This window comes from Telopea speciosissima, chromosome 5, assembly GCF_018873765.1.
Source record: "Telopea speciosissima isolate NSW1024214 ecotype Mountain lineage chromosome 5, Tspe_v1, whole genome shotgun sequence".
Taxonomy (NCBI): domain Eukaryota; kingdom Viridiplantae; phylum Streptophyta; class Magnoliopsida; order Proteales; family Proteaceae; genus Telopea; species Telopea speciosissima.
In genome coordinates this window covers 23,038,089-23,052,552 of record NC_057920.1, presented here as the reverse complement: position 1 = coordinate 23,052,552, position 14,464 = coordinate 23,038,089, and the positions used below count along the sequence as shown (strand labels likewise).

The 14,464-nt window shown below is 36.3% G+C and overlaps 1 protein-coding gene across 1 annotated transcript; it reads right to left on the bottom strand.

The window, feature by feature from the left end:
- Positions 1-385: 385 nt before the first annotated feature.
- On the bottom strand, positions 386-13,593 carry LOC122661128 (enoyl-CoA hydratase 2, peroxisomal-like). The gene is made up of 11 exons (XM_043856447.1): positions 13,415-13,593; positions 12,466-12,488; positions 12,220-12,325; positions 6,916-6,983; positions 6,646-6,718; positions 5,170-5,209; positions 3,918-3,990; positions 3,697-3,847; positions 1,661-1,731; positions 715-888; positions 386-610 (listed from the first exon to the last, which is right to left on the bottom strand). The coding sequence occupies exons 1-11, from the start codon at positions 13,472-13,474 to the stop codon at positions 523-525; spliced, it is 927 nt and encodes a 308-aa protein (XP_043712382.1). The 5' UTR covers positions 13,475-13,593; the 3' UTR covers positions 386-522.
- Between the last annotated feature and the right edge of the window lie 871 nt (positions 13,594-14,464).

The window sequence follows — 14,464 nt, the reverse complement described above, 5'->3', positions numbered from 1 at the left end:
CGTTCTTTAGCTCTATCCTCTGTAACAAACAGAGCCTCTATCCCTCCTTTCTTATACGATGTACACACGTTCTGCTCTCTTTAGCTTTTAATAAAGTTTTTTCCTTCCATCAAAAAAAAAAAAAAAAAAAAAAAAAAAATATATCACATGACAGATTTTTATGACAGTTTAAAATGAGAATATTTATCCAACTTACGTGGGTTGCAAGTATGTTAACTTTTTTTTTTTTTTGTGAGTAAAGTATCTAATTTCGTTCTCAAGCAGCCTGTGTCTCAATAGCTCACAGGCTAGCCATGAAAGCTAGGGTAGAAAGAATTAACATAACTCTCCAGCAGGATATTATTAAAGAGCTTCTACAAATAGGCTCGCATTTAAGATTTTCCAAAGTAGCCATGTCAAACAACTTGAGACAATGTGAAGCACCAACTCACCTGTTGGTGTCCTTATAACTAATAATAGAAAAAGGCTCAAAATGTGCAACTCTTGAATCAGGAGTTCTGATGTAGTTTTGAAAAGTAGAACTCACAGTGCTGAAGTTAAATGGTGGAGAACCACATACCCAGACAGAACTGTCTTCTTTCTCTCTTTTACCTTTGTCTGATATAAAACCCTGCACATTCCAGCTCCAACATTAGTCCTTCAACAACCCCCCAAAAAAGAGTACTTGAGCTTAGCAGTTATTCATGCTTATAAGCAAAAGACGATGTGTCCCACCTTGTTCCATCAAGCCACATTTCCGTGATCAAGGTCTCGCCGGGGTAGACATGTAAAAGAAAACGGCCCATTATGCTTTTCACTTTGGTTGTTTCTCCATTGCAAATACATTTAGTAATTGCCCTAACTGCAAACCCGAGGGTGCACAACCCATGCAATATTGGACGAGAAAACCTGCAAACATACAGGAGAAACCCTGTCTAAGTATTTATACATCATCGTATTCTTCCATCAAATGTTCACATATATAGGGCTCAACAATGTAAGCAGCTGGCAGGATGCACGATTTTGAAGAGAATGGATAAACAGAGACATTTGTCCTCCGTTTTTTTTATTACTAAAATAGTAAGTTCAAAGGAAACAATTCATAAGTCCTCTCATTGACAAAAACAAAAATTCACAAGTCCTTTTCTTACTTTCTTTTTTTTTTGGATAGATAGACCCCAAGGAGATTTGAACTCATGACCTCTTAATTATGAGGTGTTGGTCTTTTGCCAACTGAGCTACCCCCTTGGGGTCACTCTTCTTTTCTTACTTCTTTCTCTTTCTCTTCCTTTTTCCCTTTGTTTCTTTCTTGCCAAGACATGAATGAGTAAAAATTATCTTGATGAATATCAATGCATGAGCCAATAGATAGTCAATGAAACATAGCAAAATTTAATTTTGTTCTTCTCTTCTTTACTTGAAATATGATAATATCATACCGGAAAGAAGCATGCCCATTGTAAACTTTATGAACCATAATACCCTTTTGCTAGAACATCCTCTAACTGATTAGAGCCACAGGAAACATGTAACATAATTATAGTATAGGAAACAGAAAAAATGCATGTCAAGCATATCATAACCACAAAAGTTATTTTCAAAACATAGAGTATGATCTTAAAAGGGATACCAAAATAATAATAATAATAATAATAATTTCCAAGGATGATGGTTTACTAACCCAGCAATTTCGGCAATCTTAGGATCTGAATGCAAAGGATTATAGTCACCCGATAGTCTGTATAGTAATGCCTGCATAATATCGAATGAAAAGTTTCATAATTTTTGTTCTTCCCTTTTGACCCAATAGCTATAAACTAAAACACATGAACTAGGTCGCCTAGTCGCCTTAACAACTATAGAACTCCAGGAAACATAACAAGATAACCATGCTATTATATAATTAAGCAATTAAGCTAACCACATAGGCATAACATACACTAGGTACAAATTACTGCATTAGTGACGACAGAAAATCGAAGACATGCAACATGAGCACAAACCATAGACTAAGACCAGGTCTGTGAGTTTTTTGAAGTGTGCCTACATGGAAAATCATAATGACAGATTATGACATGACATAAGTTAGTAATTTGCTTTCCGATATTATAATTAAAGGAAGAAGGATTTTGAAATGTTATCTATTTGAATAAGGTTATGCCTTTTAAGTAACAAGAAGAAACTCGGGCAATGTTCTAGGGAGCTATAATTGGCAATGAGAAGCAGGTGTGCCAGCACATAGGACAATACCAGAGACTAAGCATTTTATGCTCCCAAATTGTATCTGGATCAACTGAATCTGATGTGATCATGCCAATAACCCTGACTATCGGTCGCTGTTGGCCCACCCAAGTGTATAAATTCCAAATATAAGCAGTGGCAATTCCATAAATTTCAGAACAATGACGGACACTTCATAAATAAGAAAACAGTAGCTGGACAAATCCGGAATTAAAATTAAAGATGAAGGACAATTCTGGAATTAGAATCAGGTTGGGGATAACTTAAAAACAAATGTTCAGAAAATAGGGACTTATAAGTAATTTTGTAAAAATCAGTCCCTTGTATATAATTAAAAAACAGCCTTTCTTCTACCCCTCGATAGAAAAGAGGTAAGTGGCAGACTAGGCCATGTTTTGAGCAGAGAAACTCCTACAGGTTCCGATTGGGCACAAATTATAGGAAAAGGTCAGAAACTTGATGACCTACTGAATACACACAAGCAACAGTACAAGAAATTACCAGAGAAATCAAATACAGCTCTGCAAGTACTACCAGGTGGTAGTTGCAGATCCTGGCATCCTGTCATGAACGGAAGCTCGTTTTCTCAGTAGGAAGAATTTCAGCAGCCAAAGTCCTAACTTTCTGATCGTGTAGGGGTTATACCCTTCGCCTGAAGTTTCAGACTGAATGGGTTAATCTTGAAGGAGTTCAATCAAACTGAGTGTGGTTGTTAGGTTGGCCCAGAACAGAGCTGGGGCTTGGTTTTGCAAAACAGCAGCAACAGTGATATAAGAAGAGTATTAACAAAAAAAAAGGGGGGGAAGAGGAGTTGCAGACCTGAGGCCGATAAGATTTGAATCGATGAAGAAGAAGAAGAAGAGAAAGCCACACGACACGACCAGCAGCCAAGCCACAGGAACGGTACATCAGAATTTCAATATTATTCAACTCCTCTAATCATTGGTTACATCATGTGTTTAAAGACTTATAACAAAAGCTAACCCTACCCAAACTCAATGAATGAAGTAGACTTTGAATCAAACACCTTAACCTTATCTAGTATGACTCCATCAACATAATAGAAGGATTAAAGAAAATTACAAAATAACCCATAAAAGAAAATAACCTAAATATTCCTGTGCAACAGCATCAGAACCAACAGTTCACATTTCCTCAAATTATTGATGTTGGCCTGCAATTCTAAGCAAAGTTGGTCCAAGCTGAGCCACTAAACTGGAAAGAACATTCCTTTCTTTGATTCTTTGACCATACAGACTTAATTAGAAATTTGAAAAGGAAAAAAAGAAACTGCAATTTTATATTCTATAGACGATATGGCATATCAATCACAATTATCCATGAGAATTACTTTTGACACCTTGACTGTTTCATAGCTGTTACATTTGAATACACAAAAAAATCTAAGAGCATGATGGAGCTGCTTTCAAAATAATTATTTCCTGTGTCATGTTCAGCAAGGCAGATGGTACATGCCTGAGATTCTTGGGTACACTCCTCATATACAGCAACAGGTTGACTCTTCGGAATTTTAAGAGGTGAAATCTGGTTGGCAGGATACTTTGAGCATGAATATGGAGCTGATGGATTTGAGAAGCCACCAGCACCCCGCAAGTAGATCGTTGTCCTGCATAGTTATTTTCTGAATACTTCTCAATGATTGCTAATCCAAAGGACTATCTAGAGATAGTACTAACCGGTTCATGCAAAGTGGTTCACCAGACTCTTTCTCATAACTTACTGTGTCAATCTCAACAACGGTTGCTTTACCTGGAAAGACAGAGAGGTCACCCATTCAAAAGAAAGCTCAATGGCTGTAGTAAACAGGGTTAATGAATATTATCACTCACATCAATTTTTAAATTACCAGTGTCATTTCCTTCTTTTTTTTTTTTTCCAATTCATATGTCTAGTTAACAACTTCATGGAAGACAATGAACATGATATCATCTTCCATTCCCCTTCCCTGGAATATTCAAGAAGTCTAAATAGGAAACTTCGATGCCACTTCTCACCTAAAATAGGCAAAAATTGCCTGGAAAATATTATATTCTGTCCAAGGTAGATATATCCAATGAATACAACTGAGAACTTTAGCTATGTGCTCAACTGATGCAAAACCAACCTGCATATTTCATGGCTTCAGCCTTCAGCTGCAGGATCTAGAACAATGGGTCCATCCTCTTAAGTGCTCCCATGTAGTTTGCTTGGGTTCAAAAATGATGCATCAACCTTCAGAAGGAATTCTCAAAGATGCAGATTTTTTTTCTTTCCTTTTTTTTTCTTTTTTTTTTTTTTTTTTTGGGGGGGGGGGGGCGCTTTAGGACTATATACAACCATACAGTTGTGGTTTGTCCATCACACTATCCATGCTTCCACAAATCTTTTTCCCGCATTATACCTTGATTGGTCCTCTGCCATTTCTATCTTCTTAAGTTTACTTGTATATTCAAACTTCTTTATTGTTTATTATTATTATTACTATTTTTTACATTGGCAACATATGAGAACAAGTCAATGCTTGAGAAGAGGGCAGAGGCATCCAGCCAGGATCAACTCAGAATGAGCATGCCCCAATGCAAACCAAAAGAGCTAAACCACAGACCCACATCTACCCACCTCACCCGCCACTAAAAAAAAATATACTTTAATCCATAATCTAGAATATGTGTAGAGAACATGTATTATTTCTTTTTGAGTTATTTTCAAATTCTGTCGAGCAATTCTAGCAGATGGGATACCTTCTGATCCACCCCAAGCAATTCTACCATAAATCCTTGTATAACATTGACCTTCAGTATTGTAAGATTCATACTTTGGTTTTGTCAAATCAACTCAAGCATTTGTACCAACACATGCAATGGAAAAATCAATGAAATATTGACTCTTTACCCACAAACACACACACACACACAAAAAGAAGAGAGAGAGAGAGAGAGAGAGAAGGACCTTTGTCATGCAATCCAGCAACTGCTACTTTATTTTGTATCTAAACAACATTAAAGCATACAGTTACACTCCAGCTAATAAAAACAAATGGATGAGATGACCGATGAGACAATGAAACAAATGGATGAGATGAGCGATGAGACAATGAAAAAAGAAGTGAAAAGTGTGGACTCTATCAAATTCCACAACTCAACAACCAAGATAATATGCAAATATCAACGCCATACAACTGTAGATGCTGAAATTCTGTATTTTCAGTTTGAGCAGAAGGAAATGAGAAATATAATTTCCATCCAGCAACGAATTATGAATCTCAGGCATGTTCATTAAAAAATGTTATGATAACGATTTCCATCGGACCCTCTGTCCAAAAGTTAGATGTGGACATGCTTAAAATGGTAGGATAAGTTAACAGGAATTAATAATAAAAGATTCATGATATTTCCACACAATCAGAGTAGATGACAGCTGGGGAGGTAATGATTATGTGGAAGATTTTCTCCCCCACCCCCGGGATCTCTGATGCATCAAGAGAAGACTTTATTTTAAAGAGTAAAGTTTAATAGGGCCCAAAAAAAACCAGCCAAAAACAGCTATACAAAAGGCAAATTATTCACAGGTACAACCCTCTAGTCCTCTACAGGAAAAGGTATCAACTGATTTCTAATTTTGGTCAAAATGGAATAAAAAATAATTACTGTACAATGTCAAATACATGTGATTAGGTCAAATGTTAGATGGCAATTCAGGAAAAAAAAATTATAATTCCAAGCTAGACTACTTCCCACAAGCTAGATGAAATGAAATGGTAGTAATCGCCATTCTTATTTTTTATGACACATATTAAAATCATATCAATCCAATAACGAACTCAACATTTTGTGACCAACTTAAGGGGGTAAAAAAGAATATTCTCCTGGGCCTGCTCAAGGTTTTATGACAATCATAAATAGACATATGATTTTTGTTTGATTCGATTCGGAAAGATTTTTGTCCACGTAAAATTATATGTCTATAATAAATCGCATTACTTTTTGGATTCTCAAGCATGAAAAGTATGCAACTGTCCATGGCTTTTTTATTTCTTTTTTGGCAAGGGAAAAGATTTGCTCTAATAAAAAGGTGCCCGCATCATTATATTTTTCGACATTATCAAATAACTATAAATGTCCCACCTTGCTAGGTCTTCCAAGTTTAAATCAATATCCAAAGCCGGCACAGATCTGTGTTTAATAACACTTCCAGCTAGTAATCTTCCCAACCCCAATTAGTCCAAGTTTGAATCATTACACAGCATAGGACATTCTAATTCCTTTCAACCCACTACCTCAAATTACTCAGCTGTGTCAAGTAATCAATGAGATCAAACTCCCCAACTAATGAAGGAATTATAATGAATGCACAAGTGCACAACCAAATAATTGTCAATAACACATTCTGCAACTACCATCCAAATTTTTTGGGCAGAAGTCTTACACAGCCACTTGTAGGTAATGGCTTGTAGATTTCTATGTATTGTTGGCCATGCAGCAGAAGACGTGGATCAAATCTGGTAAGGGGAAAAATCATAAGTTCTTACATGATATCATAAGATAGTTGCAAATACCATACATTTTCTAGAATTGTACATGGAAGACAACGTGACATAGAAATGGTGAAAAAATGATAGATGACATAATCTCATCAATAGGTAAACAAAACACTACGTTACATCCTTGTTGTTCATTGAATTTAGTAACCACTCACTGTAGCCCTGTAAGCTCTTGGATATTTACAGCTCCATAAGTAAATAGAACAGCAAAAGTAGGCAAGACCTGCAAATTAGTAGCAGTTAGGTCAAATCATAGAAAACTGGAATTTATGCAGGAAGCAGCTTGTGTTCATGAAATGTAGGGTGCCTTGATACATTGCATACCACTTTCTTTATGATAAATAAACAAGAAATATAAGGCAAGGTTTAAATTTAGCCAAAGGAAGTAAGCAAACCAATTCAGCCAGTGTTCCTCCATTGCTAGTCACAAGCCTGGATAAAGAAAAGGGGTTGTGTAAGGTTGATAGCTAGCACGGAACCTTTTAACTAAACCATTTGAACCTCCCTTTGCAGGTTTCATGCGTTCAATAACATCCGACCTGCTATGATGTATGAGGCAGAATGCTGGGCAGTTAAGAAGTGCCATATAGAGAAGCTATGTGTGGCATAGAAGGGGATGTTAAGATGAAGGATAAAGTGAGGAACGAACATATTAGAGCTGAAGTGGGAGTTGCTCCGATCAGCGACAAGCTCCGAGAATGTCGTCTGAGGTGGTTTGGCCATGTGCAACAGAGGCCTGAGGATGCCCCAGTAAAGAGGAGTGATCTTATTCCGATTGAGGGAGCTAAAAGAGCTAGGGGTAGGCCTAAAATAACAATTGATGAGGTTATGAAGAAGGACATGCAGAGTCTAGGCCTTGTGCCAAGTATGACCACAGATAGAGCCTATTGGAGGGCAAGGATCCACGTTGTTGACACCAGGTAGCTGAGATTTTCCTGATTTCCTAGGCTTGACTATTTGCTTTTACTCTCATTTCTCATTTTTTTATTTTTAATGTCCATTCCTCTTACTTTTCTTTGTGAGGACCTTAGTTCTCCCTACTTTGTTTTATTTAGGATCCATGTAGCCGACCCCATTTAGTTGGGATAAGGCTGAGTTGTTGTTTTATATAACAAGGTTGCATAATGGCCATCGATAGAAACTGCCTAAATGAAATCCAGGAAGACATCTGGGAAGACCGAATAAGCACAACATAAGAATGATGCAGTCAAATATTTCATTTTCTCAGCATTCTAATATAACTGGTAAATCTTAGAGCCTTCTTAATAAATCTCTTTCATCTATCCATGGCACACCAACCCCCCACCCTCCCAAAAAAAAAAAAAAAAAAGAAGAAGAAGAGGTGGACTAAAACTCCTGTCAGGTCTTCTGCAGGGCAAGGAGTGGATCATGCAGAAATTCTGGAACAAAAGCAATAACATTTTCATAGTGTTGGTGAGATTGCAATGGAATCCAATCACCTAAGGGTTAGGGATTAGAAACTAAGAAAGAATCTAGACCCGTAGATAAGGAAAAAAATGGGCAAACTGGAGAAAACCAAATAACCTGGTTAAAATCGATCAGATCTAACTGCAACTCTATTCGAAAGGTCTAGTAGGGATGGGCAACATCTGAACAAATTTATTCCAATCCCATGGTCAGATCTTAAGTGATCACGAGATCACAAAATTCTCAAGTCACCAAAATAATAACCAGATCTAGTAACATCAGAAAACGGCAAATAGGAATCAAGAATTAGCAAGTCAAACTCAAATAGAAACCAGGATCAAATTTGGAAACTAAAGTGGACAGAACATAGCCAGTTCAGAAATTAGAAACTGGCAGAAATAGCAATAAGAATTAGAAAGTAGGGCTGGACAGAACTTGAAACCAAAGGAAATAGAAACTGAAGATAAAAACAGAATTTGGAAACGTTCAGAGAACTGAAGATCAGAAACAGAGTAGTGACTACTAGACAAGCAGAACAGTAACTAGCAGTCAATACCTGTGCTCATCGATAGAGTTCAGGAGAATGGAAACTTGCCGCTGCAGGAAAGAACCAATTCACAAAACTGGAGTTTAACAATCAGAATAGCAACAGAATTTTATGAAATCAATGGAAGAGTCTCATAACTGAAGACTTGTCAAATGTGAAAACAGAAACTGGAAACAGAATATCAGTAGAATCAATTGAAGAGAAACCAGTAGAGTAAACACCCAACAAATAATATGAATAAATAGACAAACAGAACTCAAACTCAGGGAAGGATGAAACTTATTTGATTTTCTGGACTGAAAAGAAGAAATGAAAAAATGATATGGCCTTGGAATCACCACCAATCAACCTGCTGAATCACCACAACAGGGTTGGAACTTAATCACCACAGAATAAAACAAAGGCTGAAGCCAATCTCATTAATACAAAAAGACCTAGGCTGTGAGGCCCTTACATGCTTATATAATGTTGCTGTAAACTAAAGCATAAAAGAAAATAAAAACAAATACCAAATGTTGCAAAGGCCTCAAATCCCTCATATTTGGCTTATAGAATTGGCTCATTACAATAGAAAACCCAAATATACTAAGCCCATGACCCATATATCCAATTGGGGACCTAAAACTGAGTCTAACTTGAACTAATATTAAACCTTAGGTTCAGGTTAAGTGGTTAACCCACAAAACTGAACAAAACCCAAAACAACAGGCTCTTCTTCTCTTCTTGTTGGAATTATGCATCATATTGAGACTGCAAAACTTAAGGTCTGAACTATCCAGGAAGAAATAAAGGTTCCATGGCTTTAGCCTGTAGATGGCACACTTCAACCAAAGCTAGCAGGTCTGCTCCCAGATTAGGTGGCAACCAAAACAAAGATACTGATGTAACATCACATTGGGAAAATAAACGTTGCAAGTTGATTAATCATCCAAGCACCTAGATAATACACCCAAGTCTCCCTTCATCAATGGAGGCTGTTGAATATTGTACCATGGGGGAGAGTTAGTGTTAAGTTGAGAGTGGGAGAAGTCTAACTTGAGTCACAATCTAAGTTAAGTCTAAGTTGAGTCATAGTCCAAGTTAGTCATTGTTATTTACTTAGTCTTTGGTTGTAATTAGACTCTTAGTAGGCTTCCTAATAAGAGTTGGTTGCTTGAGTTAGTCATTGTTATTTACTTAGTCTTTGGTTGTAATTACACTCTTAGTAAGCTTCCGAATAAGAGTTGGTTGCTTGCCTAACATAAGGGAGAGGCTGTCCACGAAAGAGGCATTCCATACCATTCCTATCATGTTCACCCTCTCTCCTCTTCTCCATCTCCATCGTTCTCTTCTCTTCTTCTTCACAGTTTCTGGTTATTGAGATCAAGCTTTTGTCACATGATATCAAAGCCATGAAGAAGAAGAAAAAGGGAGGCTATGAAACCCTTGTTACATGGTATCCTCTGATTCTGACAGTACTGACAGTTCAAGAGATTTGAATCGAACTCCATCGATTCTTCTCTTTTTTGCCTGAGATTTCATGTGTTAATTAACCTCATAGGTGCGACTTATCATGCCCAGTTTGACTCTCTAAGAATATCTTAAGGCTGAGAAACATACCTGCAAACCATCTGGTTGTAAAAATACCCCCAGATTTGTCTTGCAAGAATTGCCTTGATTTTATGATCTCTGTTTGAGTGCCTTTTCAGTTGGAATCAATAGAGATTTGACTTGTGAACTTCCACCAGAATTTTCAGATCAATCGAAGTTTTCTAAGTGGAGATTTCACTTCCACAAGAGGGTTGTGCTCAATCTGGTTTTCGGTAATCTCTTAAGAAGAATGATGTTGATGGTCTACTCTGCGTATGTTCTTGATTATCTGGTTTATTTTCTGTTGGTGTAGGTTCTTGTTGTCATATGATGATGGGTTATCTTTATTGCATCATATGCATTATTTGTCCACATGTAGTGCTACACGTGAGGGGGGAGATTGGCGATATTATCTACTCCAGTACTCGTGTCATCAACAAAGTGGCATCTACTTATTTAAAGACTATTATTATCCATTTGTGTCTAACTGCTCGTGTCCTTAACAATTTTATCTTATAAAGGCGGATACTTATTTGCAACAATGTTATACTGTGATCTGTGGTTCCCAACAACCTTATGATGTTACTTGTGGTTCCCTGCAACCTTATGTTGTTAACAATGGTTCACAACAAACTCTGCTGCACTTTTTTCAGCGGCCCGCAGTGACCTATGTTGCACTTCTATCAGTGGTTCTCAGCGACCTATACTGCACTTTGCGTTTCGAATTGCTCTTCTTCATCTCCACCATTCTCTTCTCTTCTTCTTCTTCTTCACAAGTTCTAGTTGTTGAGGTCAAGCTTGTGTCACAGAGACCTTTACAAAGGATTCAACCAGCTCATGGTAGGTTGAGACTCATTAGTTGCAATTGACTACATCAACTAAGTGTTTTTCATCATAATCTTCTATTCAAGACTGAAGACTTGAAGTCAAGCTTTAAAATATATGCATTCCTTTTTCATAGGCAGAGATCAAACAATATAATTCATGAAGCTCTTTGTATTTGTTGTACCTTCTATCAGTTTTCAATGAAGTAGATAGCTCGAATCAATATATTCATTTATAAAAACTTCATTTACATGTTTTATTGAATAAAAGGATTACCATTATTATCTTCTTCTTTTTTCGGGTGGGAGTGGGGGATAACTCAAATGAATTCAGTAATAAGGAAGAAATGTCTTAGAAATTTGCCAAAAAATGGCATGACGAAATTTTCTTAGCTAGATCATAATAATGAAAGCACAGGGATGTATAATAAACTCAAAATTTAAAGGATGTCAACAATCAAACTTTTTAGCAAAAGACAAGAGGAAATTAAAAAAAAATGCCCACGGCAAACAGAATAATTGGGTGAACTTTTTCTGTTTTAATAAGAAAATAATTTTATTAATAAGAAAAAAAGATCTTCAAAAGTTAGGAATGCCATAAGGAATTCTCTTAGTTAATCAACTACTACACAAAGTCTTTTCTCCCACTAAATAGGAACCTGTTTCGCCATACAACTCTATTTATAGCCATGGTTGTTGTCAACCCAAAGCCATTCAATTCTCTCAGCTAATTGTAGCAATGAAATAGACCATAATAACAAAACTATGGAATGTGTTACATTTAATGGATGCCAGCAATCAACTTTTTCAGCTATTAGAAAGAGAACAAAACTGCAGACTGCATATGAGAGTGAAGAATGCCCTAGAATTACCAAATGTTTGCAGGATGCTGGAGGCAGGCAAGTCATCCCACATTACATAATTTTGAAATAGGCTCCATAACTAGGTTCATACTACTGATCTGGTTTCTTACGATTTTTCAAAACCATTGCTATGTATAACAAGAAGGTAGGAAAAGAAACACTGTACCACACACATGTTCAGCATCAAATAATCTCATGGAACACAATTACAAAAAAAATTCACAAGACCTGGATGAATGGCTGCCCGTTTTCATGGTAAACATATTTCAGCTCTTTCTCATCCAAGGCATCCCCTACACATGCACCAATGCCAAGAGCATAGAGTGCTACATCTCTGTTCACAGAGGATAAATCATTAACATACAATAGGTACATAATTAAGTGCCCAAATGAATACGAACTATCAAAAGATGCAGAAAACTCGTCATTTGGAACAATAAAAGATGTATCAGCTAAGTTTCTTGAAGGTTCTACCTTTCACTATAGGTGAATGTTGTCTTCAATGCATCCGTTCATGCAACAAAAAAGAAAAACGATAATCGTAATAAATAAGTGAAGAAACTAAGAACAAATAAATTTCAAAGAAATTATTCAATCCAACAAGGACCATCTTTTTAATGTTTTCAAATGTAAACAAAACATTGGTACATAACAAGATTTCAGTGAGTCTAAATCATGATATAACCATTTATACATAATAATATTACTGAATTTATAAACAATAAACTGTTCTCAATCTAGAGCAATACATGGAAAAACCAAGATGATGTTATAAGAATGATGAATTTTCACTGTGGTTCTCATGTTCTCTGTCTAGGACATAAGAAACGGATATGACATCAGAGTTTTAGATGATCAAACAGTGAAACTAAATTTGCATGTTCATCAACTTTAGTCTCAAAATTACACAACCCTCTTAACAAAGCTATCCATTTCTTTGAAATACAAGCTGGATCATTCTTTGATGGCATATCAATATCATATAGCAATGCAGTGGATACTCCGAACTTTAGCTTTGATAAGCCAATTTGATGATCGAATTTTAAGGGTCACACACGAGATGGAAAATACGATCCACTGCATATGGTTGTTGTATAGTTGGTCTTAGTTAGTAGTAAAATTAGGAAATCCTCATTCATTGAGTGATTGGATTTAATTCTTGAACAAGATTTTCATTTCGGCGAGATGGCCTGCTTACTGAAAAAAAAAAAAATTAACAATTAGTAGATGAACCAACTTTAGAGAACGGGTTGTTCGTCCTTCTACGATGTTAAATCTAGGGCCCTCAAATTCTTACTAGCTTGCAGAGAGAATTACTCGTTTATCATTTTAATTATCCGCAAAAGCTTCGAATTGGAGCAATATTAGCCATATCGGTAAAGTGAACCATTCGGAAAAAGCAATTCGAAACGCAAATGCTAACCTCAGGGAATTTGTGAGAGATGACCAGCTCAGGATCGAAAATTTTTGAACTCCCTGCCATAAAAACCTATGATATTATGACTTTCTTAAGTTCCGAGAAATCTGCGCAGCAGCGAACTCACAACACTAGTTTGTCGGAAGTCTGCCGCATGAAAAGCAGAAAGGACCTCGTCATGTGATAAAATCCTAGTTCAAATTTCAGGCACTAGAGAATAGAGATGAATAGGTAAGGAAGGAAAATTGTTGGAGAAGAGTACTATTAAGACTATCAACGAAGAAGGCAAGAATTCTTCGATACTTTGACAGGATTCATCAAACCCAATTTATTTAAATAAGGGAAAAAGAACTCTGTCGTTGTTTTGAAGAGGAGAGATATATAGGTACATAGGAGTGCTTGCATGTGCTTTTATAGACACTCACATACAGAAAACTACTTCCCCTTAAATTAGGATCGATGTTGTTTATGTACTGCGGCATTGGGGCAGTATTTCCACGGGGTAGGCCATCATTTCACTCACCTCCATGTGTTTGGGTGCAATCCGTTTCTGGCATAAAAAATATTTTTTATTAATTAATTATATACTTGAAGAGGAGAGATATATAGGTACATAGGAGTGCTTGCATGTGCTTTTATAGACACTCACATACAGAAAACTACTTCCCCTTAAATTAGGATCGATGTTGTTTATGTACTGCGGCATTGGGGCAGTATTTCCACGGGGTAGGCCATCATTTCACTCACCTCCATGTGTTTGGGTGCAATCCGTTTCTGGCATAAAAAATATTTTTTATTAATTAATTATATACTTATTATGATTGTTATATTTTGTCTAATAATCCAATAGTATCGTCATTTATTCTCATCAATAGATAGATTTAGATAGATTTGGGTATTTTGTTCTAGAGTTACTGTATTGTATATTTCTCCATGGAAATATAAATACAGACACTTTATTGTGTTTAACATTGATCCATTGAAATTAGGGACAATTTATTAAATCTAATAGATAAGAACAGAAATTAAAGATAAGTAGGTTTTTAATTTGTTTTA

Excerpts from the sequence above, each read along its gene's own strand:
- LOC122661128 (XM_043856447.1), bottom strand. The coding sequence starts at position 13,474 with ATGGCAGGGAGTTCAAAAATTTTCGATCCTGAGCTGGTCATCTCTCAC. Across the intron at positions 3,991-5,169 it reads TGCTGGATTGCATGACAAAG|GTAAAGCAACCGTTGTTGAG; the intron begins GTCCTTCTCTCT and ends CTGTCTTTCCAG. Across the intron at positions 1,732-3,696 it reads AGTGTACCCAAGAATCTCAG|GCATTACTATACAGACTATC; the intron begins GCATGTACCATC and ends GATATTATGCAG.